Here is a 24,716-nt window from a genome sequence, read left to right as displayed (position 1 = left end):
CTGGGATGACCCCCTCAGCCTGCAGCAGGCAACTTAATCTATTATTCAAGTTAATTACACTTTCAGACTGGAGTGTCTTTTTGTTTTTTTTAAAGCCGTAATTCCTGATTTGACGCTGTTCTGTTTCATCAGAGCGAAGTCAGAAAAAGGGGGGAAGAACATCAACATCCTCCAGTGAGGGTCACATTGAGAAGTTTCTTTCAAAGACTGAAGCCCATCAGAAAGGGATATGGCAGCTGACTGGAGAGGTTTGTATGAAAGCCGCCTATCTGCAGCTGTATGGGCCGAGGGTCAGGGCAATGTCTGTGTGTTAGTGTGCTTGACCCTGGGCCTGCCCATGGCGCAGACCGAGGCGTCAGCGGTGAGGGAGGGGCGGCGCTCACCTCATGAATTTCTTGGGCTCTGTCGGAGGGGTCGGTGGGGGCAGAGGTTTGCTAGTGTTGAGGTCAAGGTGGTGAATGGGGGAGTTGGGGATAGGCTCTAAGCGGTTGGGCTGGGGCTGCCCGCTCCCCATCCCTGTTCCTGCTGCCTCCAGAGCCCTGAGGTTTGGAGAGCTGCTGAATCGGTTTGCTGATTTGTCATTCTTTCTCTTTTGCTACACAGAGGGACAAAAACACAAAGAAATGGAAATAGGGAGAACTAGTCCAATGAAAAAAAAAAAACTTGTGTATATACTGTATATTTATACATATATATATTTCTCATTCTCAGAGGATTTATGTGGACGGAGGCTTTCTGAAGGTCAGGCTCGTACCACTCAACTAGAGAAGGAACAGTCGCTCTCAGCTATAATATGTGAATTAAGATGAGAAAAAAGTATCACATGAAGAGGCTACAGAAAGTTCACACTAACAAAGAATGGCTTGGAAAGCAAAGGAGAACTGGATGTTTGAACAGTGAGATAACAGACACACACACTGACTAACCCCCCCCACCCCCCCACCCCCCCCCCACACACACACACACACAAACAAATGTACACACACACACAAACTATATGTAACAGTAAACCAAAATATCAGAAGTTATAGAACTTGAAATGGAGTCAACAGTTACATATTGACCATGCAGAGTGATCCATTCAACTGGGAGACAGGGGGTTGATGCATTTACATTGGAATGGGACACAACTTCTCTCCACTAAGGGATGGAATGGTTCCAATGGAAATCGAGACTAAGGATATGTGGAAAGGCAACTTAAAATCTCCACTTCAACCATTTTCTACATTGAGGTACAGGCTAGTGGTTTAGGCTTGTAATGATCGGGATGGTTCCCTAAGGGTTTCAAATTGTCACCTGACGCTTTTGGTCTTCACAAAGAGTCAAAGACTAGTTCAGATAAGCTACATGGCTCTAATCAACCGGCAGAGTATATACTATAAGACGAGGTAATGTACATGGTCAGTGTTAGTCCCCTGTGTGTCTGTCTGTGTGTGGTGTGTTCGTGTGCAGCGGTCAGCTCACCTTGATGAGGGGATTTATTACTCCCACGTTGGGACTGGTGTTGAACACCTTGTTGAAGTTGGTCTCTCTGTTCACCAATTCCAGCTGGTAGAACTTTTTGTCGTCCTGCACGTCAACAGAGAGACTTCAGTTAGGTCATGGTGCTCTAGGTTATTGATGGAGCATCTCACACCTCACACTCTAATGAAACGTCCTTCGTGGGCTTAAATACCAGTACCGTGTGATACAACCCGCAAAAGGTCACAGGGTTTCTGGCCAAGCTCTAGTGCTATAGATACAGTATACTGAATAGCGGTCTACAATACATTGTTGGGACTCAATGGCTGTAACATACCGGAGTCTACTGCAGCTGAATGAGAAATCTTAATCACGCAAGGCAACAGCACTCCATACTACTATTGATTGGAGGTAGACAGGCATGCAGGCTCCATGTCTAGGATTGTTGGGTAAAACCACACAAGGGCATCCTGTAAGCCATCTTGTACTGTGTACATACACTTACCACCAGCTTCTTGACGAGAGACTCCCTCTCAGTCACCATTTCCTTTAGCTCAGCGATCACCTGCAGGTCCTCAGGCCGGCTCTCCCTGTTCCGGAACTTATCCTCCGTGCCCTCCAACCTGGGGAGAGGAGGGGGCCATTAGGGCTCTGACATATCACAGTTTCCTCACAACACAGTGTGAATCAGGTAACATTGTGGAAACAACGTTTTGTTTGTGTAACATGATGATCAAAGTGCCTTGGATCAGCATGGGGATATGAGCAGACACTGAGGGAGCGTGTTTTGAAAGCTTCCCTTCCATCATCTGCAGATCAATACTAAAGCATTAGCTTTTAACTCTCCTACCTTTAATCTCATAATCAGAAAGCCTATTAGTGCTTGTGTATTACTATGATCAAAACACGAGAAACATTACATGTTGTTCTGAATTCCAATTAAACTTCTCAACAAATAACAAGCGCTCTTTAGAAGAGTTCTTATCAGTGATCAAAGCCATCTGCCTCTCCACAGTTTTGTGCTGCCTCTAATTTGAGATTGATGACTTTAATACACAGAGATATTCCACGTGCTCGAAACAAGCATCCATCATGTCCAGTTTGGCATGACGTCCTCAGCACTACAGAGGTGGAATGACAAGTGATACCAAACTCTCCATCAAACTCAGACGCAAGACAGAGACAGGAACACGCTTGAATTAGACAGGGAGCGTATTGGATATAATGATAATGGCTTCTGTCACGCTGCTATGCATCAGCCATCCGTTCATTTGTTGCTTAATTGACAGAAGCAGCATCGACTACACTTTACTTCAGTGTCACGTTTCACTACAGACTCATCTGCATCCCTACACATGCTCCAAACATAAACAATGTGAAACCAACATGTTGCTGCAATGCAGCCTGGGAGGATGGTCCTGCCTTGCTTTAAAAAAAAAAAATATTGTCATCAGTGTTGGGGAAGCTATTCTGAAAATATAGTTTACCGAAAGCAGTTAGATACACTAAAGCTACCCTTAAAAAAATATAGTTGACTTAACTAAAGTTACTTTGTAAAAGTTGTTCACTACATCCAAACTACTGAGTGATAAACTATCATATCTAAATCTGATGTCATAGACTATAAATTGCAAGAACAGATCACTCTGGAGTCAGTTGTTAACAGAATGTGTAATTGAGCTTATTTAACTTATTAACTTATTTAACTAAGTGATAATTAGGCAGGGCTGATGCCGAAAAAGAAAGGAAAGTATTGCTTACTTTACCCACATTTTATTTTAGACAAAAAAGTAGTGTGTTGTTCCAGTAGTTACCTACACATGGTAAAAAAAACTACGTATTTACTACTGAAAACACTACCTAGATCAGAATTTAGTTCAACTACCACCAAGCTACTGTAAAATGGAGTTAAATTACTAGTTGAACTACATGTAGTTCAGTACTCCCTAACACTGCTCATCATCACACTCCAGTCAACTCTCCAGCGACATCACTCAAAACAGATGTAACTAATGGCTAGGAAGCACTAAAACAAACTAAACAAACTAAAACAAACCAATCAGACAACAAACTTGTGTTGGTTCCCATGGGTTTAACCAAGCGATGTATTGAGATAAAATATTCATAGAGCTTGAATGGCATAATATTTAGAGGTGGCCAGGGACCGGCTTTGGGGAACGAGGCTGCCAAGGTGATTAATTGGGGAGGGGACAAGAGCTGTTGTTAAAATAGATTTGTTATGTGCTTAATTAGGAGGCAGTAAATTGTCAACCTCGAGGTAAGGCCTTGGAAACTAGAAACTTGAAAATGACAGGGGCTTGGACCTTGTTGGTTTTGGAAAGGTTAGCAACAGACAAATCTGTGTAAGGCTAATGTGAACCATTTTTACAGGATTGTACTGGATTCTGTTTGTCAGTTAAATTTACTTGAGGAACATGCACAAATAATGACGTACGCTTCACTAGCATTTCATTTTGAAAGGTGTGATTGAGCCATGAGAAGATTTGGTGGAGGGCATCACAGATGCTCTCTCTGCAGTAGCTGGCTTTGTGTCTAGATGGTGCTCTCATTCACATGAAACTAAATGAGGTCACTCTCCAGTCCCAGGATCCTGTATATCTGTTCCATCTAACTCTCTCTCAGTGTCTCTGTCTCTCTGTCTCTGTCTCGTATCCCAAACATATTTCTTACAGAGACAGCTGCCTGTTATCCCTATAATCATTACAGTACATGTCCCTGGATCTATTCAGAGTAGATTACAGGGGATTTCTATGTCTATGGTCATATTTTCTGGTGTGTACTGTTTGTGTACAGTACTGTGGTGTCATGAAAGCTCGGGGACCAGCACACCCAGCTGGAGGTTTATCCCAAGTAGGACACTGCTGCTGATAGACGGTGTGTGTGTGTGTGTGTGTGCGTGTGCATGCGGTGGGGGATTGAGGACACAGTCACCTCCATGAAGCACAGTGGAAAACAAAACAGGTCTGTCAGATCTCTCATAAAAGGGAAGGACCTTCCCAATGGGCCATATTCACCTCCGGAGATCATGTGCAGCCACCCACTCTCCTTTCCACTCCCTCCCTCCCTCCCTCCCTCCCTCCTGCTCTTCTCCCTCTCTCCCTCCTGCTCTCCCTCTCTCCCTCCCATCCAATACTTCCTTCCTCCTTCCATCTATTTCTGTATCTGTGTGGGATACTCACCTCTTCAGCCTGTGCTCTGCCAGGGACTGTGGCCTTTCATCATCTGCCAGGGCTTTATATAATCACAGTATCACATATGCTCTCACAGTGAGTGCTATATCAACTACATACTGGATGTCCTGTACGTACAGGACTTGCAGAGCAGAGATCTTGTCTTTGAGAAGCTCCTGGGCCTTGTTGAAGTCACACAGCATGTTCTGAGTCTCTCTGTTGTGCATGGCGTTCATCTCAGCCATCTCTCGCTCGTGTTTCTTCGACAGGTCCTGTTCATGAGCCCTGAGAAGAGACCAGATCATTAAAGCCCATTCAGATCACGTCTTTATACACCTCTCCAGCTCTGAGGTACAGTCTCCTGTGTAGAGTTGTTACAGTATCCTAACTCAGTATCCTAACTTGGCACAATTACCAGACACACATTTCTTTTGATCCTGCTGGCACCTTTAAAATTTCATTCATCTTTGACTTTCCTTCTTTTTTTTATTGCCAAGAAAGACATATATAATTTATAGCAGGAGGCTCTGGAGGAGAGATATCACTGTTTCACCATAAGTGGAAAACACTCTTTTCTATTTACTTATTGATTTATTTTGATGTGGGACAGATAGACAGGACTCTTCCAAGGCATTACACCAGCTGATTGAAATTCCCTGCCTTGTAGCGGCGACTCCCTCTCTCCCCTCAGTAGACTATATGGCAGTGTTGCTCACGCAGAGCTACTGCAGTCAGAGAGAGAGGCAGAGCACGAGGAGTGCAGAGGAATACGTTTGCCTCTCCCTGAGTAATGCTCCCTGAGGGACACAAATCTTTTCCAATTTATTTATTTTTATCTCAGGAAACTAGGATTCGCCAGCGTGTTACATAATTGGAAGTGAAAGGTGCTCCACAAGGGGCCTGGAATCCTACCAGTGATATGTGTTGTTGACGCCACATATGCACAAACACACACATGCAGACACAAACACACACACACACACACACACTAACCCCATGCGCTTGGTTATCTCTAGCTCTAGAAAAGCATCAGCCTCCATTTTTGATTCATCACCAAACAGGCCTTCAATTCTAATGAGAGAGCCAGCTGTTCGTTCCATCCAGGCCTCAGACCACATTATTAATTAATATAAGAGTGAATTACTCATATCAGCCTGTGGGAAAAGCATGATAGATTATATTCAGGCCTTGCCCCAAATAACCCTGATTTTCATATTTTCTTATACATTTAAAACAAATGTCAGAGAGACCAAGTCATCAAAGGGAATAACAGTGCATAAAACACGACTTCCAGAAGGGAGAGGCAAATTGCCCTCCTCTCTTTCTCTTTCCAGTATCCTTCAAATGTAATCCAACTCAAAAACGATGCCAGCACTGCCAATGGCCACCGACTGTCACGTCTAAACAAGAGGAATTCACACAACTGAACTTGTCGTGTTGTGATTCACCAGTCATCTGAACTAAATGTGTTAATAACCTTCATCGTGGCCATATTAAAACGAGGTACAGGCATTCGTCTGCAGAGATAGCGTACAGATTCACCTAATTAAGTTTGGCAACGCACCAGAACAGCTTTACTGTAGATAACCTGTTATTGTGTCAACCCTCCTGTGTGTCACCCCATAATGCCCTGTGGTAGGATCACAACCCTGCCCTCCCCTCCTGCACTCTCCTCCAGCCCACCTGATCTGCTGGTTGGCCTCGCTGCGGATCTTCAGCACCTCCTTGCCCTTGAGCTCCAGCTCCTTGGTGAGTGTGTTGATGTTCTCGTTCAGTGTGTGAATCTCGTGGTCCAGCTGAGCAATGTGGTTCTTCCTCCTTACCACCTCCTCCTGCAGGTCCGAGATCCGGCCCAGCAACTCCCTCTCCTGAATGGGGAAAAGGCAGACATTACAACGGCACAAAAGAACAGACAAAAACAAGAAAAAACACAAGTTTGAGTTAGCATTTGATCCCACGGGCGTGTGCTGCTGTGCTGTCCCCTTGTATTCCCAGGGGGCACTGTGATACTTTCTGACACCATGTTTACAGTGCCATGGATGCTACAGCTTCGCCATGGATGCTACAGCTTCGCCATGGATGCTACAGCTTCGCCATGGATGCTACAGCTTCGCCATGGATGCTACAGCTTCGCCATGGATGCTACAGCTTCGCCATGGATGCTACAGCTTCGCCATGGATGCTACAGCTTCGCCATGGATGCTACAGCTTTGCCATGGATGCTACAGCTTCGCCATGGCTGCTACAGCTTTGCCATGGCTGCTCCATCATAATACGTGAGCACACTCACATGCCATGGCATTCCTCTGCCTCTCTCAGAAATAAATGTGGGCTTCACTGAACACGTCTGTTGGGAGGTTGATAATATTGATAGCTGAATAGATATACTGATAAATAAAGTGCTGATTGTGCTGCTTGTATTTGTTTATAGTTAGTACGAGTTACAACAACGTGTTAGAGGACTGTTAGATCACCTGGAAAAGGTCATTACATTTGTTTATTTAACCTTTATTTAACTAGGCAAGTCAGTTAAGAACAAGTTCTTATTTACAATGGCGGCCTACCCCGGCCAAACCTGGACGACGCTGGGCCAATTGCGCGCCGTCCTATGAGACTCCCAATCACGGGCCGGATGTGATGCAGCCTGGATTCGAACCAGGTACTGTAGTGACGCTTCTTGCACTGAGATGCAGTGTCTTAGACCACCGAGCAACTCGGGAGTCATCTCCTGACTATTAGCTCAAACACGGCTGCTCCGGTCTGGTCCAGTCAATTGTACTGAAAACTTATCGGAAAACATTCCCTAGAATACATGTCAATTGTTCAGTATGTAAGAGGGACAGGGCTGCCATCTGAATCTGGACAACTCTAGGCTATTATCACTCTCTTTCCCAAAGTTACGTAACAGTTAACTCACCAGGCTGATATATCAAATATAATAATCTCCTTTTGCCCAGGAAGAAATACATGTAACTACCTGATTTTACTGGAGCTAGAAGTAAAGCCATGGTGTAGATGTATCATGCTTTGCTTGGCTCAAGGATCATTTTCCACTTTGGCAACGGCACCTCTTTTAGAAGTCTCTCCCTCTCTAAAAGAGACATCTAGCTAACAGTTCATGCAGCATACCGTCAAGCCAAACACTGGTATTATAAAGTTAATGGCTCTTGTGTAATCATATTACAATCTGCATGTATTAACTCTGAATTCCTGTAAATATAATTTCATGCCAGCGGATTATTGTGAAAACAGTCATCTAGTTATTCATGTGTGGGCCACTGCAGGGGGCAGGTTTAAGGGGACTGGCTCTCTCTCCTCCATAGAAGATCATTTCTCCATCCTCTGCTTAACAGACATTCACTGTGACATTTCTGCTGCCTTCCAATCTCCCCAGTGGATACCTGTTTGGCTTGGAGGCAAACATGATTGACATGCCTCTGCATGGTTGGGTTGTGGATTTCCACAAGGACAGGTAGAGAGGCAGACATTGCCAGCAGTGGAGAACAGAGTTAAACGGCTAAACATCAGTGTGGGAGAAGGAAGTTTGTAGCTAGGTTGTAATTGGCGCTTGACCCTATATTTGTGTAGGCTGCGGCTGGTTAGGCAAGTGTGTGTGTGTTTGTGTCCATTCATGTGAATGTGTGTGCACGCAGGCGTGTGCGTATCCATGTGTGTGTGTGGGCTTTGGAGTGAGACAGTGGTGACAGCTCTATTAGCAGCACTGAGACTCACAGTGAGGACACTCACGCTGCCTGAGGGCCAGTCTAAAAACCACGGACTCTGTCAAGATGACACCATAAAATAGCAATATTCATTGTCCATACATAGATGGGAATTCTGTTGGAGAGCAAATTCTATGGTGTAACCATCCGAGCAGCACTCCTCAAAATCAGCCCCCTTCTGTGGGTGGAACTATTCCAGGTCAAAGGAAGCATCAAAGCATTTAGATAAAATATCACAGGAACAAAATAGCAGTTTTTAAAAGCTTCTTCTGAGGGACTGGTGGGAAGTTGGTAGATGGAGTTCCCACCTCCAATAATCACCACATTTGATCTCTTATCTTGAAAAATGAAAGAATGTCATTTCTGTGGTTGGCTGATAGTTATTTTGACAGTATTGTGAATGGAGATGGGTAGAGGGAAATGGCATTCCCCAAGTGAGGATGGCTTTCACTTCAGCAGTAATAAATTCATGAACTTCTTTGAGGAAAACATGATGATTATTAGAAAGCAAATTACAGGGGGGAAAAAATGGCGCCGTAGAGAGAACACGGTGTTTCAGCGAGCTCTCGTGGCATTCGTAAATTTATATTCTTACATTAATCTCCTAGCTTGAAAAAGTGGTAGAATTGGCTAAATAAGTTACCATATAATGAGTCTTGACGACTATTTCGCAAAAATCTCCGACAACATGCCCAATAGAACTACTAAGAAGTCGACCATGAGGAGCTAGCTAACACCATTGCGGATCCAGGCACAATGGACCTGATGATTCAAAAGATGACTGATAACATTACTAAAGTGATCGATGCTAAGATAAGAACGGTCTTGGAAGCAATAGCAGGCCATTCAGCTGAAATACAGAGCATTGTGAAACGTGTTGTTGAGGCAGAAGGAAGAATTGCTGCAGTGGAAACTTCAACTACATCTATGGACGCTAAGATAAAAGCACTTGAGAAACAGGTGCGCGAAATGGCGGAGCACATTGACGACTTGGATAATCGAGGACGCAGATGCAATATTCGTGTTGTGGGACTCCCGGAAACTTCTGAAGGGACACGTTCAGTAAAATTCTTTGAGGAATGGATCCCTGGCTACCTACAAATGGACACTAAGGCTGGTCGTGTGAAGCTGGACAGAGCCCATCGCTCTCAAGCACCGATACCCGGTCCCAATCAGCGCCCACGGCCGGTGGTTATAAAGTTCCACAACTTCACCGACAAGCAGCGCGTCATGGATGCGGCTAGAAACATTGGCTCTGATGGTAGTCAACATAAAGGTCCAAAGGTCCCATTCTTCAATGATTATTCCACAACGGTTGTACGAAGACGCAAAGCGTTTGATGAGGTGAAGGCTCGACTCAGGAGAATGAAGATGGACTACGCACTGTTGTACCCGGCCACATTGAAGATTATAGTCAACGGATCACCTAAAAAGCTCTACACACCTGAAGAGGCTGTTGTGTTTATTGACTCTCTCGGGTAAATAACTTTAAGCTGCACCTCCACAGCATTGAATAACTTTGTTTATTTTTGGTTGAATCTGATCATGAAACAGTGGTGTGAGTCCTCACGTACTCCGGCTCAGTAATATTCGTATCTTTATTATTTTTCTTGCTAAAGTAATAGCCGCTATAGCTCAGGCTGAGATATGTGTGAATCCATATTGGTGCCCAGGCTTGGTTTTAGGTGGAAGAGCCTCAATCTTCTTCTATTGATTTTCTTTTCCATATATATAAAGGATGAGGCTATTGAGCGGCAATGCGGACTTAAGAGTCTACATTGGAGAGTTGAAATCCCCTGCATGGTAGCTAGTGGCAGAACATTTCCACAATGAATATTTACTTCCCCCCTGCTCACCCCCCTGATTTCCTCACTAAGGCATTTCTAGACTTTTCAGAATTAAACTCAGACACTGCAGTGGTTGGAGGAGATTTTAACTGCTTGTTGAACCCCCTTATTGATAAGTTTCCCAGTGGTATAGCTTCACTCTCTCCTCAAGCTAAGTCACTTAAAGTTATTTGTGATGATCTGGGGTATGCGGATGTCTGGAGAGCTTTCCATCCCTCCAACAGAGAGTTCACTTTTTTCTCTGCACCTCATTGATGTCAGACTAGAATAGATTATTTTTTTATGCCCAAGACGTCTTTGCAGTCTGTTTTATCCGCTAGGATAGGAAGCATAGTCATATCTGATCATGCTGAGGTGATCCTGGACATAAAACTCAACAGGGCATTCAATCGGTCAAGACATTGGAGGTTGAACACAACCATTCTTAAAGACCATACATTCACATCATATTTTCTAACAGAGTTTAAAGCATTTTTCTCTATTAACTCTCAATCAACAGATAACCCCTCGCTCCTTTGGGAGACCTGTAAAGCGTATGGCAGGGGTCTGATTATGTCATACACAGCTACTAAGAGACGGAAAAAGCGGGAAAAGCAAAAAATGTTAGAGGGTGAATTAGGAACTAAAGAGAAGGACTACATTAAAACGCCCACTCCTGCCCTATTAAAGGAAATATCAGTCATTAGATCAACGTTAGACTCTCTCCTAACACAGGACGCTGAAAAGAAAATTAGATTTGTCAGGCAAAAGCTATATGAACATGGCGATAAACCAGGAAAGTACTTGGCATACCTAGCTAAAAAGAGGGCTGACTCTCAGTCAATTGCTACTATTACTGATTCTGATGGTAATCATTTATATGAAAATAAATTGATAAGTGACTCATTTAAGAAATTTTATACAAACCTTTATGCCTCAGAACTGCCAAAGGATGCACCCAAATTAATGGAGAACTTCTTTTGTAAGATTGAGCTCCCTACTATCTCCGAAGAGCAGAGGTCCCTCCTTAATGCCCCTATTACCAAGGAAGAGATAATGTTCGCAATTAAGAATCTGCAAAATGGTAAGGCCCCAGGACCAGACGGGTTTTGTAGTGAGTTCTATAAAGAGGTCCATGGCCTGATCCTTGAGCCATTGCGTGATATGTTTAACCACTCATTTTCAAATGACCAACTCCCTCAAACGCTGAGAGAAGCCAACATTTCACTTATTCTCAAAAGGGGAAAATGTCCAGAGTCTTGTTCCTCGTACAGACCAATTTCCCTTCTGAATGTGGATAGAAAATTGCTTTCTAAAATTTTAGCCACAAGATTAGAGGACTCACTGCCACTAATTGTGAAAGGAGACCAAACTGGCTTCATTAGGGGCCGTAAGTCATGCAACAACGTCAGGCGGCTTCTTAATGTAATTCAAGCCTACCAACAAAGTGCTGTGGATGGTCTTGTGCTCTCCCTAGATGCTGAGAAAGCATTTGATCGTGTGGAGTGGTCTTACCTATTATTTGCTCGAAATAAATTTGGTCTGGGGGACAACTTTATAAAATGGGTGAAAGTTTTATGATGATGATCCTCAGGCTGCTGTCCTTACTAATGGGCTACGGTCAAATAGCTTCTCTATACACAGAGGTACCAGACAGGGCTGCCCTTTATCCCCCCTCCTCTTTGCACTCGTTATGGAACCACTGGCCGAGGCCATCAGGGTAACGCCTGCTATACAGGGGCTGCTCATTGGTGATGTTCACCATAAAATAAGCTTGTATGCTGATGATGTCCTGATATTCATCTCTAGTCCCGAGACTTCAATTACATCTCTTATTAATATTATTGAATTATTCAGCGAATTCTCAGGCTACAAGATTAACCTTACTAAGTCAGAGGCTATGCCACTTGGTAGCCTACACTCTGTACCTAATACTTCTCCCCCCTTCCCTTTTAAATGGTCTCCCTCAGGTTTCATGTATCTGGGTATATTTGTAACTCCTAAATTGTACAAAGCCAATTTCGTTCCCTTGTTTGATACAATAAGACTGGAACTATCTCCCGATTTCTTGGTTGGGTAGAATATCCCTCTTGAAAATGAACATTTTACCTAGACTACTTTACCCAATCCAAATGATCCCAGTATTACTCTCCAATAAGGTAATAAAGGATGTAAATGGATGGCTAAGTTTCTTTATATGGAGTAAACGCAAGCCAAGACTTAAGATGGCAATATTGCAGCTGCCAAGTTCTATGGGCGGCTTGGACCTGCCCAATATCAGGTTCTATCAATGGTGTGCCCACCTTTGTTATATTTCTGACTGGATCACAAATGATGACTCCTCTATTTGGTTAGACATTGAGACTTCTCTTTCAAAATACCCCTTACAGGATCTTTTATTTTTCAGAAGTTTCAAGTCTGTAGAAGATCACTGCAATAATCCCGTTACACTTAACACACTCAAAGTATGGAGGTCAGTTCAACGCTTCCTGGGAAGGTCCAAACTAACCTCTGCTCTTACCCCAATTCTTAACAACCCAGATTTCAGTCCAGGATTGCTGGATGCTGGCTTTAACTTATGGCTTAATAAGGGCATACGCAGGCTAAATGACTTATTTGCTGATAAGATTTTGTTGTCATTTGAGCAGATGGTCGAGAAATATCGACTCCCAAAACAGGACTTTTTCCGCTTCCTACAAGTAAGACATTATATTCTGAAGAGCACCACCTTAATTGGTAACCCTGATGTGTCTGTCATTGAAAGAATGCTTTTTTTCCCACAAAGGAAAATGTCTGTAAGTCTGTTTTATGATACTTTAAGGTCCTTTTCTGCTGTCAACACACAGAGGGTGAAACAAGTGTGGGAGTAAGAATTGTCTGTTACTATTGACGAAGAGATGTGGGAGGACATTTGGAGATATGCAAAAACAATATCTATATGTAACCGTACTAGAGCAATCCAATTAAGAATAATACACAGATTGCATATCCCCAAATCGCAGACATGCTTTTAGCCCCACTTCCTCTTCCCCTCAGTGTCTTAAATGCAAAACTGATACAGGCACCCTAACACATTGTTTATGGTCATGTACCAAAATACAAAGATACTGGTCTGGTGTTCTGCAAGAAATTGAAAAGAGCCTAGGGGTTGATCTAGAATTGGACCCAGTTTCTTTACTGTTACGTCTCCCTAGTAGGCATGTTACTTCTGTCGGTAAAAGGAGGCTTTACAACATCCTTACCTTCGCAGCGAGGAAAAACACCTTTTACAGTGGATTAGTGATAAGGTTCCTTCTATTAAAGATTGGCATAAGATACTATTTGAATGGGTGCCTCTGGAATATCTGACATGTACATTGCATTCAAATCAAATCAAATTTTATTTGTCACATACACATGGTTAGCAGATGTTAATGCGAGTGTAGCGAAATGCTTGTGCTTCTAGTTCCGACAATGCAGTAATAACGAACAAGTAATCTAACTAACAATTCAAAAAAACTACTGTCTTATACACAGTGTAAGGGGATAAAGAATATGTACATAAGGATATATGAATGAGTGATGGTACAGAGCAGCATAGGCAAGATACAGTAGATGATATCGAGTACAGTATATACATATGAGATGAGTATGTAAACCAAGTGGCATAGTTAAAGTGGCTAGTGATACATGTATTACACAAGGATGCAGTCGATGATATAGAGTACAGTATATACGTATGCATATGAGATGAATAATGTAGGGTAAGTAACATTATATAAGGTAGCATTGTTTAAAGTGGCTAGTGATATACTTACATCATTTCCCATCAATTCCCATTATTAAGTGGCTGGAGTTGAGTCAGTGTCATTGACAGTGTGTTGGCAGCAGCCACTCAATGTTAGTGGTGGCTGTTTAACAGTCTGATGGCCTTAAGATAGAAGCTGTTTTTCAGTCTCTCGGTCCCAGCTTTGATGCACCTGTACTGACCTCGCCTTCTGGATGACAGCGGGGTGAACAGGCAGTGGCTCGGGTGGTTGATGTCCTTGATGATCTTTATGGCCTTCCTGTAGCATCGGGTGGTGTAGGTGTCCTGGAGGGCAGGTAGTTTGCCCCCGGTGATGCGTTGTAAAGACCTCACTACCCTCTGGAGAGCCTTACGGTTGAGGGCGGTGCAGTTGCCATACCAGGCGGTGATACAGCCCGCCAGGATGCTCTCGATTGTGCATCTGTAGAAGTTTGTGAGTGCTTTTGGTGACAAGCCGAATTTCTTCAGCCTCCTGAGGTTGAAGAGGCGCTGCTGCGCCTTCTTCACGATGCTGTCTGTGTGAGTGGACCAATTCAGTTTGTCTGTGATGTGTATGCCGAGGAACTTAAAACTTGCTACCCTCTCCACTACTGTTCCATCGATGTGGATGGGGGGTGTTCCCTCTGCTGTTTCCTGAAGTCCACAATCATCTCCTTAGTTTTGTTGACGTTGAGTGTGAGGTTATTTTCCTGACACCACACTCCGAGGGCCCTCACCTCCTCCCTGTAGGCCGTCTCGTCGTTGTTGGTAATCAAGCCTACCACTGTTGTGTCGTCCGCAAACTTGATGATTGAGTTGGAGGCGTGCATGGCCACGCAGTCGTGGGTGAACAGGGAGTACAGGAGAGGGCTCAGAACGCACCCTTGTGGGGCCCCAGTGTTGAGGATCAGCGGGGAGGAGATGTTGTTGCCTACCCTCACCACCTGGGGGCGGCCCGTCAGGAAGTCCAGTACCCAGTTGCACAGGGCGGGGTCGAGACCCAGGGTCTCGAGCTTGATGACGAGCTTGGAGGGTACTAGGGTGTTGAATGCCGAGCTGTCGTTGAATGCCGAGCTGTTGATTTTGATTTGATTTGATCTCTTGGTTTAAACTGAGCTTTTTTTGTTTAATTTCTGTTTGTAAGTTTGTTTAAAATGTATGTATTGAGAGACGCAATGATGGTGATGGGGTGAGAGAAGCACCGAGCGGGAAGAGGAAAATGGTGTACGTATGTATGGGTGTGTATATGTGTGTGTGTGCGTGCGTGTATGTATGCGTATGGGTGTGTATATGCATGGGTATATGTATGTATGTGTATGTATGTATGTGTATATATATGCACGTAGATATGTGTAAGTGGGTGCTGTTTTTCTTGTTTTTGTTCTGTGTGCTTTGTCTCTGTTGTTGTATCTCTTAATATGGGTGAAAATTGTGAAATTCCAATAAAAATACTGTTACAAAGAAAGCAAATTACAGACTCCTCTTTAAATCGGCGTATTCCTTCAAAGCTCAGTTGTCCTGAGTCTGCACAACTCTGCCAGGACCTAGGATCAAGAGAGACACTCAAGTGTTTTAGTATTATACAGTGACTTGCGAAAGTATTCGGCCCCCTTGAACTTTGCGACCTTTTGCCACATTTCAGGCTTCAAACATAAAGATATAAAACTGTATTTTTTTGTGTAGAATCAACAACAAGTGGGACACAATCATGAAGTGGAACGACATTTATTGGATATTTCAAACTTTTTTAACAAATCAAAAACTGAACGATTGGGCGTGCAAAATTATTCAGCCCCTTTACTTTCAGTGCAGCAAACTCTCTCCAGAAGTTCAGTGAGGATCTCTGAATGATCCAATGTTGACCTAAATGACTAATGATGATACATACAATCCACCTGTGTGTAATCAAGTCTCCGTATAAATGCACCTGCACTGTGATAGTCTCAGAGGTCCGTTAAAAGCGCAGAGAGCATCATGAAGAACAAGGAACACACCAGGCAGGTCCGAGATACTATTGTGAAGAAGTTTAAAGCCGGATTTGGATACAAAAAGATTTCCCAAGCTTTAAACATCCCAAGGAGCACTGTGCAAGCGATAATATTGAAATGGAAGGAGTATCAGACCACTGCAAATCTACCAAGACCTGGCCGTCCCTCTAAACTTTCAGCTCATACAAGGAGAAGACTGATCAGAGATGCAGCCAAGAGGCCCATGATCACTCTGGATGAACTGCAGAGATCTACAGCTGAGGTGGGAGACTCTGTCCATAGGACAACAATCAGTCGTATATTGCACAAATCTGGCCTTTATGGAAGAGTGGCAAGAAGAAAGCCATTTCTTAAAGATATCCATAAAAAGTGTTGTTTAAAGTTTGCCACAAGCCACCTGGGAGACACACCAAACATGTGGAAGAAGGTGCTCTGGTCAGATGAAACCAAAATTGAACATTTTGGCAACAATGCAAAACGTTATGTTTGGCGTAAAAGCAACACAGCCCATCGCCCTGAACACACCATCCCCACTGTCAAACATGGTGGTGGCAGCATCATGGTTTGGGCCTGCTTTTCTTCAGCAGGGACAGGGAAGATGGTTAAAATTGATGGGAAGATGGATGGAGCCAAATACAGGACCATTCTGGAAGAAAACCTGATGGAGTCTGCAAAAGACCTGAGACTGGGACGGAGATTTGTCTTCCAACAAGACAATGATCCAAAACATAAAGCAAAATCTACAATGGAATGGTTCAAAAATAAACATATCCAGGTGTTAGAATGGCCAAGTCAAAGTCCAGACCTGAATCCAATCGAGAATCTGTGGAAAGAACTGAAAACTGCTGTTCACAAATGCTCTCCATCCAACCTCACTGAGCTCGAGCTGTTTTGCAAGGAGGAATGGGAATAAATGTCAGTCTCTCGATGTGCAAAACTGATAGAGACATACCCCAAGCGACTTACAGCTGTAATCGCAGCAAAAGGTGGCGCTACAAAGTATTAACTTAAGGGGGCTGAATAATTTTGCACGCCCAATTTTTCAGTTTTTGATTTGTTAAAAAAGTTTGAAATATCCAATAAATGTCGTTCCACTTCATGATTGTGTCCCACTTGTTGTTGATTCTTCACAAAAAATACAGTTTTATATCTTTATGTTTGAAGCCTGAAATGTGGCAAAAGGTCGCAAAGTTCAAGGGGGCCGAATACTTTCGCAAGGCACTGTATCTCTTGACACAATGATGAAAATAATCATGGCCTCTAAACCTTCAAGCTGCATACTGGACCCTATTCCAACTAAACTACTGAAAGAGCTGCTTCCTGTGCTTGGCCCTCCTATGTTGAACATAATAAAACGGCTCTCTATCCACCGGATGTGTACCAAACTCACTAAAAGTGGCAGTAATAAAGCCTCTCTTGAAAAAGCCAAACCTTGACCCAGAAAATATAAAAAACTATCGGCCTATATCGAATCTTACATTCTTCTCAAAAATTTTAGAAAAAGGCTGTTGCGCAGCAACTCACTGCCTTCCTGAAGACAAACAATGTATACAAAATGCTTCAGTCTGGTTTTAGACCCCATCGTAGCACTGAGATTGCAATTGTGAAGGTGGTAAATTACCTTTTAGTGGCATCAGACCGAGGCTCTGCATCTGTCCTCGTGCTCCGAGACCTTAGTGCTGGTTTTGATACCATCGATCACCACATTCTTTTGGAGAGATTGGAAACCCAAATTGGTCTACACGGACAAGTTCTGGCCTGGTTTAGATCATATCTGTCGGAAAGATATCAGTTTGTCTCTGAATGGTTTGTCCTCTGACAAATCAACTGTACATTTCGGTGTTCCTCAAGGTTCCGTTTTAGGACCACTATTGTTTTCACTATATATTTTACTTCTTGGGGATGTCATTCGCAAACATAATGTTAACTTTCACTGCTATGCGGATGACACACAGCTCTACATTTCAATGAAACATGGTGAAGCCCCAAAATTGCCCTCGCTAGAAGCCTGTGTTTCAGACATAAGGAAGTGGATGGCTGCAAACGTTCTACTTTTAAACTCGGACAAAACAGAGATGCTTGTTCTAGGTCCCAAGAAACAAAGAGATCTTCTGTTGAATCTGACAATTAATCTTAATGGTTGTACAGTCGTCTCAAATAAAACTGTGAAGGAGCTCGGCGTTACTCTGGACCCTGATCTCTCTTTTGACGAACATATCAAGACTGTTTCAAGGACAGCTTTTTTCCATCTACGTAACATTGCAAAAATCAGAAATTTCTGTCCAAAAATGATACAGAAAAATGTATCCACACTTTTGTTACTTCTAGGTTAGACTACTGCAATGCTCTACTTTCCGGCTACCCGGATAAAGCACTAAATAAACTTCAGTTAGTGCTAAATACGGCTGCTAGAATCCTGACTAGAACCAAAAAAAATAATCATATTACTCCACTGCTAGCCTCCCTACACTGGCTTCCTGTCAAGGCAAGGGCTGATTTCAAGGTTTTACTGCTAACCTACAAAGCATTACATGGGCTTGCTCCTACCCATCTCTCTGATTTGGTCCTGCCGTACATACCTACACGTACGCTACGGTCACAAGACGCAGGCCTCCTAATTGTCCCTAGAATTTCTAAGCAAACAGCTGGATACAGGGCTTTCTCCTATAGAGCTCAATTTTTATGGAATGGTCTGCCTACCCATGTGAGAGACGCAAACTCGGCCTCAACCTTTAAGTCTTCACTGAAGACTCATCTCTTCAGTGGGTCATATGATTGAGTGTAGTCTGGCCCAGGAGTGTGAAGGTGAACGGAAAGGCTCTGAAGCAACGAACCGCCCTTGCTGTCTCTGCCTGGCCGGTTCCCCTCTTTCCACTGGGATTCTCTGCCTCTAACCCTATTACAAGGGCTGAGTCACTGGCTTACTACTGGTGCTCTTTCATGCCGTCACAAGGAGGGGTGCGTCACTTGAGTGGGTTGAGTCACTGATGTGATCTTCCTGTCTGGGTTGGCGCCCCCCCTTGGGTTGTGCCGTGGCGGAGATCTTTGTAGGCTATACTCGGCCTTGTCTCAGGATGGTAAGTTGGTGGTTGAAGATATTCCTCTAGTGGTGTAGGGGCTGTGCTTTGGCAAAGTGGGTGGGGTTATATCCTTCCTGTTTGGCCCTGTCCGGGGGTATCATCGGATGGGGTCACAGTGTCTCCTGACCCCTCTTGTCTCAGCCTCCAGTATTTATGCGTCGGGGGGCTAGGGTCAGTTTGTTATATCTGGAGTACTTCTCCTGTCTTATCCGGTGTCCTGTGTGAATTTAAGTATGCTCTCTCTAATTCTCTCTTTCTTTCTCTCTCTCGGGGGACCTGAGCACTAGGACCATGCCTCAGGACTACCTGGCATGATGACTCCTTGCTGTCCCCAGTCCACCTGGCCGTGCTGCTGCTCCAGTTTCAACTGTTCTGCCTGCGTCTATGGAATCCTGACCTGTTCACCGGACGTGCTACCTGTCCCAGACCTATTATTTGACCATGCTGGTCATTTATGAACATTTGAACATCTTGGCCATGTTCTGTTATAATCTCCACCCGGCACAGCCAGAAGAGGACTGGCCACCCCTCATAGCCTGATTCCTCTCTAGGTTTCTTCCTAGGTTTTGGCCTTTCTAGGGAGTTTTTCTTAGCCAACGTGCTTCAACACCTGCATTGCTTGCTGTTTGGGGTTTTAGGCTGGGTTTCTGTACAGCACTTTGAGATATCAGCTGATGTACGAAGGGCTATATAAATACATTTGATTTGATTTAGAGGGCACAGTACAGTGGTCTGGGAATAGACAGGTCTCAGCGAGGAGCTGATTAGAAGACAAGTCTACTCTCTGAGCCCCAGCTCCCCTCTCTCTCTCTCTCTCTCTCCCTGCTTCCACAGGACTGTCTGTCTCTATACTTTCAGAGCAGGGTGATCAAAAGGCCAGAGGAAGGTGATCACAAGCCCTAGGACCAGACAAAATGTTTCCTTCAGCCTCCAGAAATGAGGAGATCAAGTATACAGTACCTGTAGTTTGAATTAAAATTATTCCCAATACTGCTACATACAGAGCTTCATTTGATCACTGAGAAGGCAGATGACCATCTTGATTTACAGAAATTCACTGAAAACCCAACCCAACTTTATATGAATAGTATTGCACTTCTCATGTAGCCTACTTTTGGACAGCTAATAGCCTAACCACTGATCAAGCAACATTATGGACTAAAATGTTCAAATCCTGTTGCTGCAGGATTATTTTGCTGTGACGATATAGGTCAAATTAAGATCCCAAATCTGTAGCAGTTCTATTGATCCCTATATTAGAGATGACAGGAGCGCACCTCCCCCAATCCTTACCATCTGCCCATTCATCTGGGAAAATAGAGGCATTTATCACAGTTTGCAAACAGGCCGCGGCCCATCTTCCCTGTGAAAAATAGGTTCGCTGCGGATGAGTAGCCATTAGCAATGCTTCAATTGTTGGAGATTCACTGAGCATAAAGAGCTGTGTGGGATTTCATTAAGACGGGTCTCATTGTTTTGAGGAATCAGTATGAGAAGATTAGACATCAGATACAAAAAACATTAGGAAATATGGCACAGACCTCTCCATAATCATGTTCGCATGCACGCACACACATACACATGTTCGCATGCACGCACACACATACACATGTTCGCATGCACGCACACACATACACATGTTCGCATGCACGCACACACATACACATGTACGCAAGCACGCAAACACACACATGTACGCAAACACACACACACATGTACGCAAACACACACAGACAAGATGTACCAGGGGAGTATAGAAAATAAACATTCTTCAGAGCCATTTGTCTGTCAGAAGCTGAGCTTTCATCTGTGGGGACAGCTGATCACTATCCCCAGCAAATGTAATTATCCACACCGCAGACCAGTCCTGCTAATCTCATTAAACGAGCCAGCACCGTCCATCTCTCAGGGGTCCACAATTAAAGCTAAGGCAACACAGCGCTCAACGCGGGCCCTGCGGCCGCGCCAAACGTTCCACGGCTCAGCACAGGGAGTTCTTTCTTAGAAACCATTCTCTGTCTCCCAGAAAGAGGACGAGCAACACTTTGTACCTCTCTTCAGATGGCCCCATCTCTTTACTGTCTGCCAGGGCTGCTGGGCTAGTGGGGCTGTTCAAAGGAAAACAACATGCTCGGTGCTGCTAAGGCTCTTTGATTAAAGCGCTGAAGGTACATGTTCATTCTAAAGATCAGAGCTTTACCATTTACTGGGTAAAAACACAACAACACATGTCCATAAAAGATAACAACAGCCGTACAGTCTGGGAGACAACTGGCTGCTGTGATTAGGATATCTGTATAATTAAAGATAAGTCGATGTACGGTTAGTATAGGCATAATGAATTTAAATGATTAAGAGTCCCACCCACCCGGGAGGGAGGGAGGGATGGCTCAGCGGCTAGTAAATCAAACAGTCATATGGGACATAGAGGGAGAGACAGGGGTGTGTCCTGACATATCTGACTACTGAACACACAGACAGTCGAAGCAGAGGGAGCGAGGGGTCTTAGGGGAAGGTTGTTGTTTTGGTTGAGAAACCACCAGGAAGCCTGTTTATCCCATGTGAGTTGTCTGAGGTATTGTGTGTGCTGTGGTGATTGGATATGGCAGTTACAGTATATAGGAGATGGGAACAGACCACAAAGCAGGTCGTACACGTCCCATGGTAGGGATGGGCATTTGACATTGTTTTACTGTTAGAGGACTCGAATCGAGAGAGAAAAAAAATCACATTTTACAACAGGCCCACACTCAAAAAATATGTGTGCGCATTTATCGATAGGTCTATGCCAACAGTCCGAAACAATGCCTAAGTTACCATAACCATTACAGATAACAAATCCTAATATATATATATATATTCAGTCAATAAAAAGTAAGTGCCAACCATAACATCAACTGTTACAAACCAGAATCGGTCATCTTTTGATATATACAAACGTTCAATTTAGTTTATTTTGCCTGTTCTTTGGAATTTTATTCCATATTAAACACTGCATGATGATGAATTACTGCAATGCTCTACTCTCCAGCTACCTGGATAAAGCACTAAATAAACTTCAAATAGTGCTAAATACAGCTGCTAGAATCTTGACTAGAACCCCAAAATGTGATCATATTACTCCAGTGCCAGCCTCTGGCTTCCTGTTAAGGCTAGATCTGATTTCAAGGTTTTACTGCTAACCTACAAAGCATTACATGGACTTGCTCCTACCCATCTCTCCGATTAGGTCCTGCCGTACATACCTACACGTACGCTACGGTCACAAGACGAAAGCCTCCTTATTGTCCCTAGAATTTCTAAGCAAACAGCTGGAGGCAGGGCTTTCTCCTATAGAGCTCAATTTTTATAGAATGGTCTGCCTATCCATGTGAGAGACGCAGACTCGTTCTCGATATTTAAGTCTTTACTGAAGACTCATCTCTTCAGTTGGTCCTATGATTGAGTGTAGTCTGGCCCATGGGTGCAACGGTGAACGGCAAGGTACTGGAGTGACGAACCACCCTTGCTGTCTCTGCCTGGCTGGCTCCCCTCTCTCCACTGGGATTCTCTGCCTCTGACCCCATTACGGAGGCTGAGTCACTGGCTTACTAGCGCTCTCCCATGCAGTCTCTAAGATGGGTGCGTCATTGACGTGATCTTCCTGTCCGGTTTTGTGCCCCCCTCAGGCTTGTGCGGTGGAGGAGATCTCTGTGGGCTTAACTCAGCCTTTGTCTGAGGGTAGTAAGTTGGTAGTCTGTTGATATCCCTCTAGTGGTGTGGGGTTATATCTTGCCTGGTTGGCCCTGTCCGGGCATATCATGGCATGGGGCCACAGTGTCCTCCGACCCCCCCCTGTCAAGTCTCCAGTATCTATGCTGCAATAGTCTATGTGCCGGGCAGCTAGGGTGAGTCTTTCCTATCTGGTGTCCTGTGTGAACTTAAGTATGCTCCCTCAAATGAATGAATGAATGAATCAATCAATCAATATCTCTCTCTCGGAAACGTGGTCGAGGTTTTGCTCGAGTATCTCATGATAAGCTGTAGACCACACTATCTACCAAGAGAGTTTCCATCTATATTCTTCATAGCTGTCTATTTACCACCACAAACCGATGTTGGCACTAAGACCGCACTCAATGAGCTGTATACGGCTTTAAGCCAACAGGAAAACGCTCATCCAGAGGCGCCGCTCCTAGTGAATGGGGACTTTAATGAAGGGAAACTTAAATCTGTTTTACCTAACTTATACCAGCATGTTGAATAAGCAACCAGAGGAAAAAAAAAAACTCTAGACCACCTTTACTCCACACATAGAAACGGGTACAAAGCTCTCCCTCGCCCTCCATTTGGCAAATCTGACCATAATTCTATCCTCCTGATTCCTGCTTACAAGCAAAAACTAAAGCAGGAAGCACCAGTGACTCGGTCAATAAAAAAGTGGTCAGATGAAACAGATAAGCTAAAGGACTGTTTTGCTAGCACCGACTGGAATATGTTCCGCGATTATTCCAATGACATTGGAAGAAAAACATCCTATGGCGTTCTGCATTAGCATCGAACAGCCCCCTTGATATGCAGCTGTTCAGGGAAGCTAGAAACCATTATACACAGGCAGTTAGAAAAGCCAAGGCTAGCTTTTTCAAGCAGAAATTTGCTTCCTGCAACACTAACTCAAAAAAGTTCTGGGACACTGTAAAGTCCATGGAGAATAAGAACACCTCCTCCCAGCTGCCCACTGCACTGAAGATAGGAAACACTGTCACCACAGATAAATCCACTATAATTGAGAATTTCAATAAGCATTTTTCTACGGCTGGCCATGCTTTCCACCTGGCTACTCCTACCCCGGTCAACAGCACTGCACCCCCCACAGCAACTCACCCAAGCCTTCCCCATTTCTCCTTCTCCCAAATCCAGTCAGCTGATGTTCTGAAAGAGCTGCAAAATCTGGACCCCTACAAATCAGCCGGGTTAGACAATCTGGACCCTTTCTTTCTAAAATTATCTGCCGAAATTGTTGCCACCCCTATTACTAGCCTGTTCAACCTCGCAACTGTGGTCATCCCCCTCTTCAAAGGGGGGGACACTCTTGACCCAAACTGCTACAGACCTATATCTATCCTACCCTGCCATTCTAAGGTCTTCGAAAGCCAAGTCAACAAACAGATTACCGACCATTTCGAATCTCACCATACCTTCTCTGCTATGCAATCTGGTTTCAGAGCTGGTCATGGGTGCACCTCAGCCACGCTCAAGGTCCTAAACGATATCTTAACCGCCATCGATAAGAACAATTACTGTGCAGCCGAATTCATTGACCTGGCCAAGGCTTTCGACTCTGTCAGTCACCACATCCTCATCGGCAGACTCGACAGCCTTGGTTTCTCAAATGATTGCCTCGCCAGGTTCACCAACTACTTCTCTGATAGAGTTCAGTGTGTCAAATTGGAGGGTCTGCTGTCCGGACCTCTGGCAGTCTCTATGGGGGTGCCACAGGGTTCAATTCTTAGACCGACTCTCTTCTCTGTATACATCAATGATGTCGCTCTTGCTGCAGACGACACCATTCTGTATACTTCTGGCCATTCTTTTGACACTGTGTTAACAACCCTCCAGGCAAGCTTCAATGCCATACAACTCTCCTTCCGTGGCCTCCAATTGCTCTTAAATACAAGTAAAACTAAATGCATGCTCTTCAAC

At 44.1% G+C, this 24,716-nt stretch overlaps 1 protein-coding gene across 5 annotated transcripts in view; it reads right to left on the bottom strand.

Annotated features, from left to right (window-relative positions):
- The window catches only part of LOC112250145 (family with sequence similarity 184 member Ab), a 120,832-nt gene that overhangs the window by 7,661 nt on the left and 88,455 nt on the right, over positions 1-24,716 (bottom strand). For 3 of the 5 annotated variants that reach the window (XM_042321681.1, XM_024420036.2, XM_024420037.2), the window contains 5 exons: positions 6,336-6,520; positions 4,791-4,937; positions 1,961-2,084; positions 1,465-1,569; positions 384-595 (listed from right to left, as the gene is read on the bottom strand). In XM_042321681.1, coding sequence (XP_042177615.1) covers positions 384-595; positions 1,465-1,569; positions 1,961-2,084; positions 4,791-4,937; positions 6,336-6,520 — 773 coding nt within the window. The remainder of the gene's footprint in view (positions 1-383; positions 596-1,464; positions 1,570-1,960; positions 2,085-4,790; positions 4,938-6,335; positions 6,521-24,716) is intronic. The other 2 variants (XM_024420038.2, XM_024420039.2) reach the window with 2 other exon arrangements.

This window comes from Oncorhynchus tshawytscha, linkage group LG05, assembly GCF_018296145.1.
Source record: "Oncorhynchus tshawytscha isolate Ot180627B linkage group LG05, Otsh_v2.0, whole genome shotgun sequence".
NCBI classification, from domain to species: domain Eukaryota; kingdom Metazoa; phylum Chordata; class Actinopteri; order Salmoniformes; family Salmonidae; genus Oncorhynchus; species Oncorhynchus tshawytscha.
Note: the sequence above shows the minus strand (reverse complement) of the source record. Positions and strands in the feature narration are given on the sequence as shown.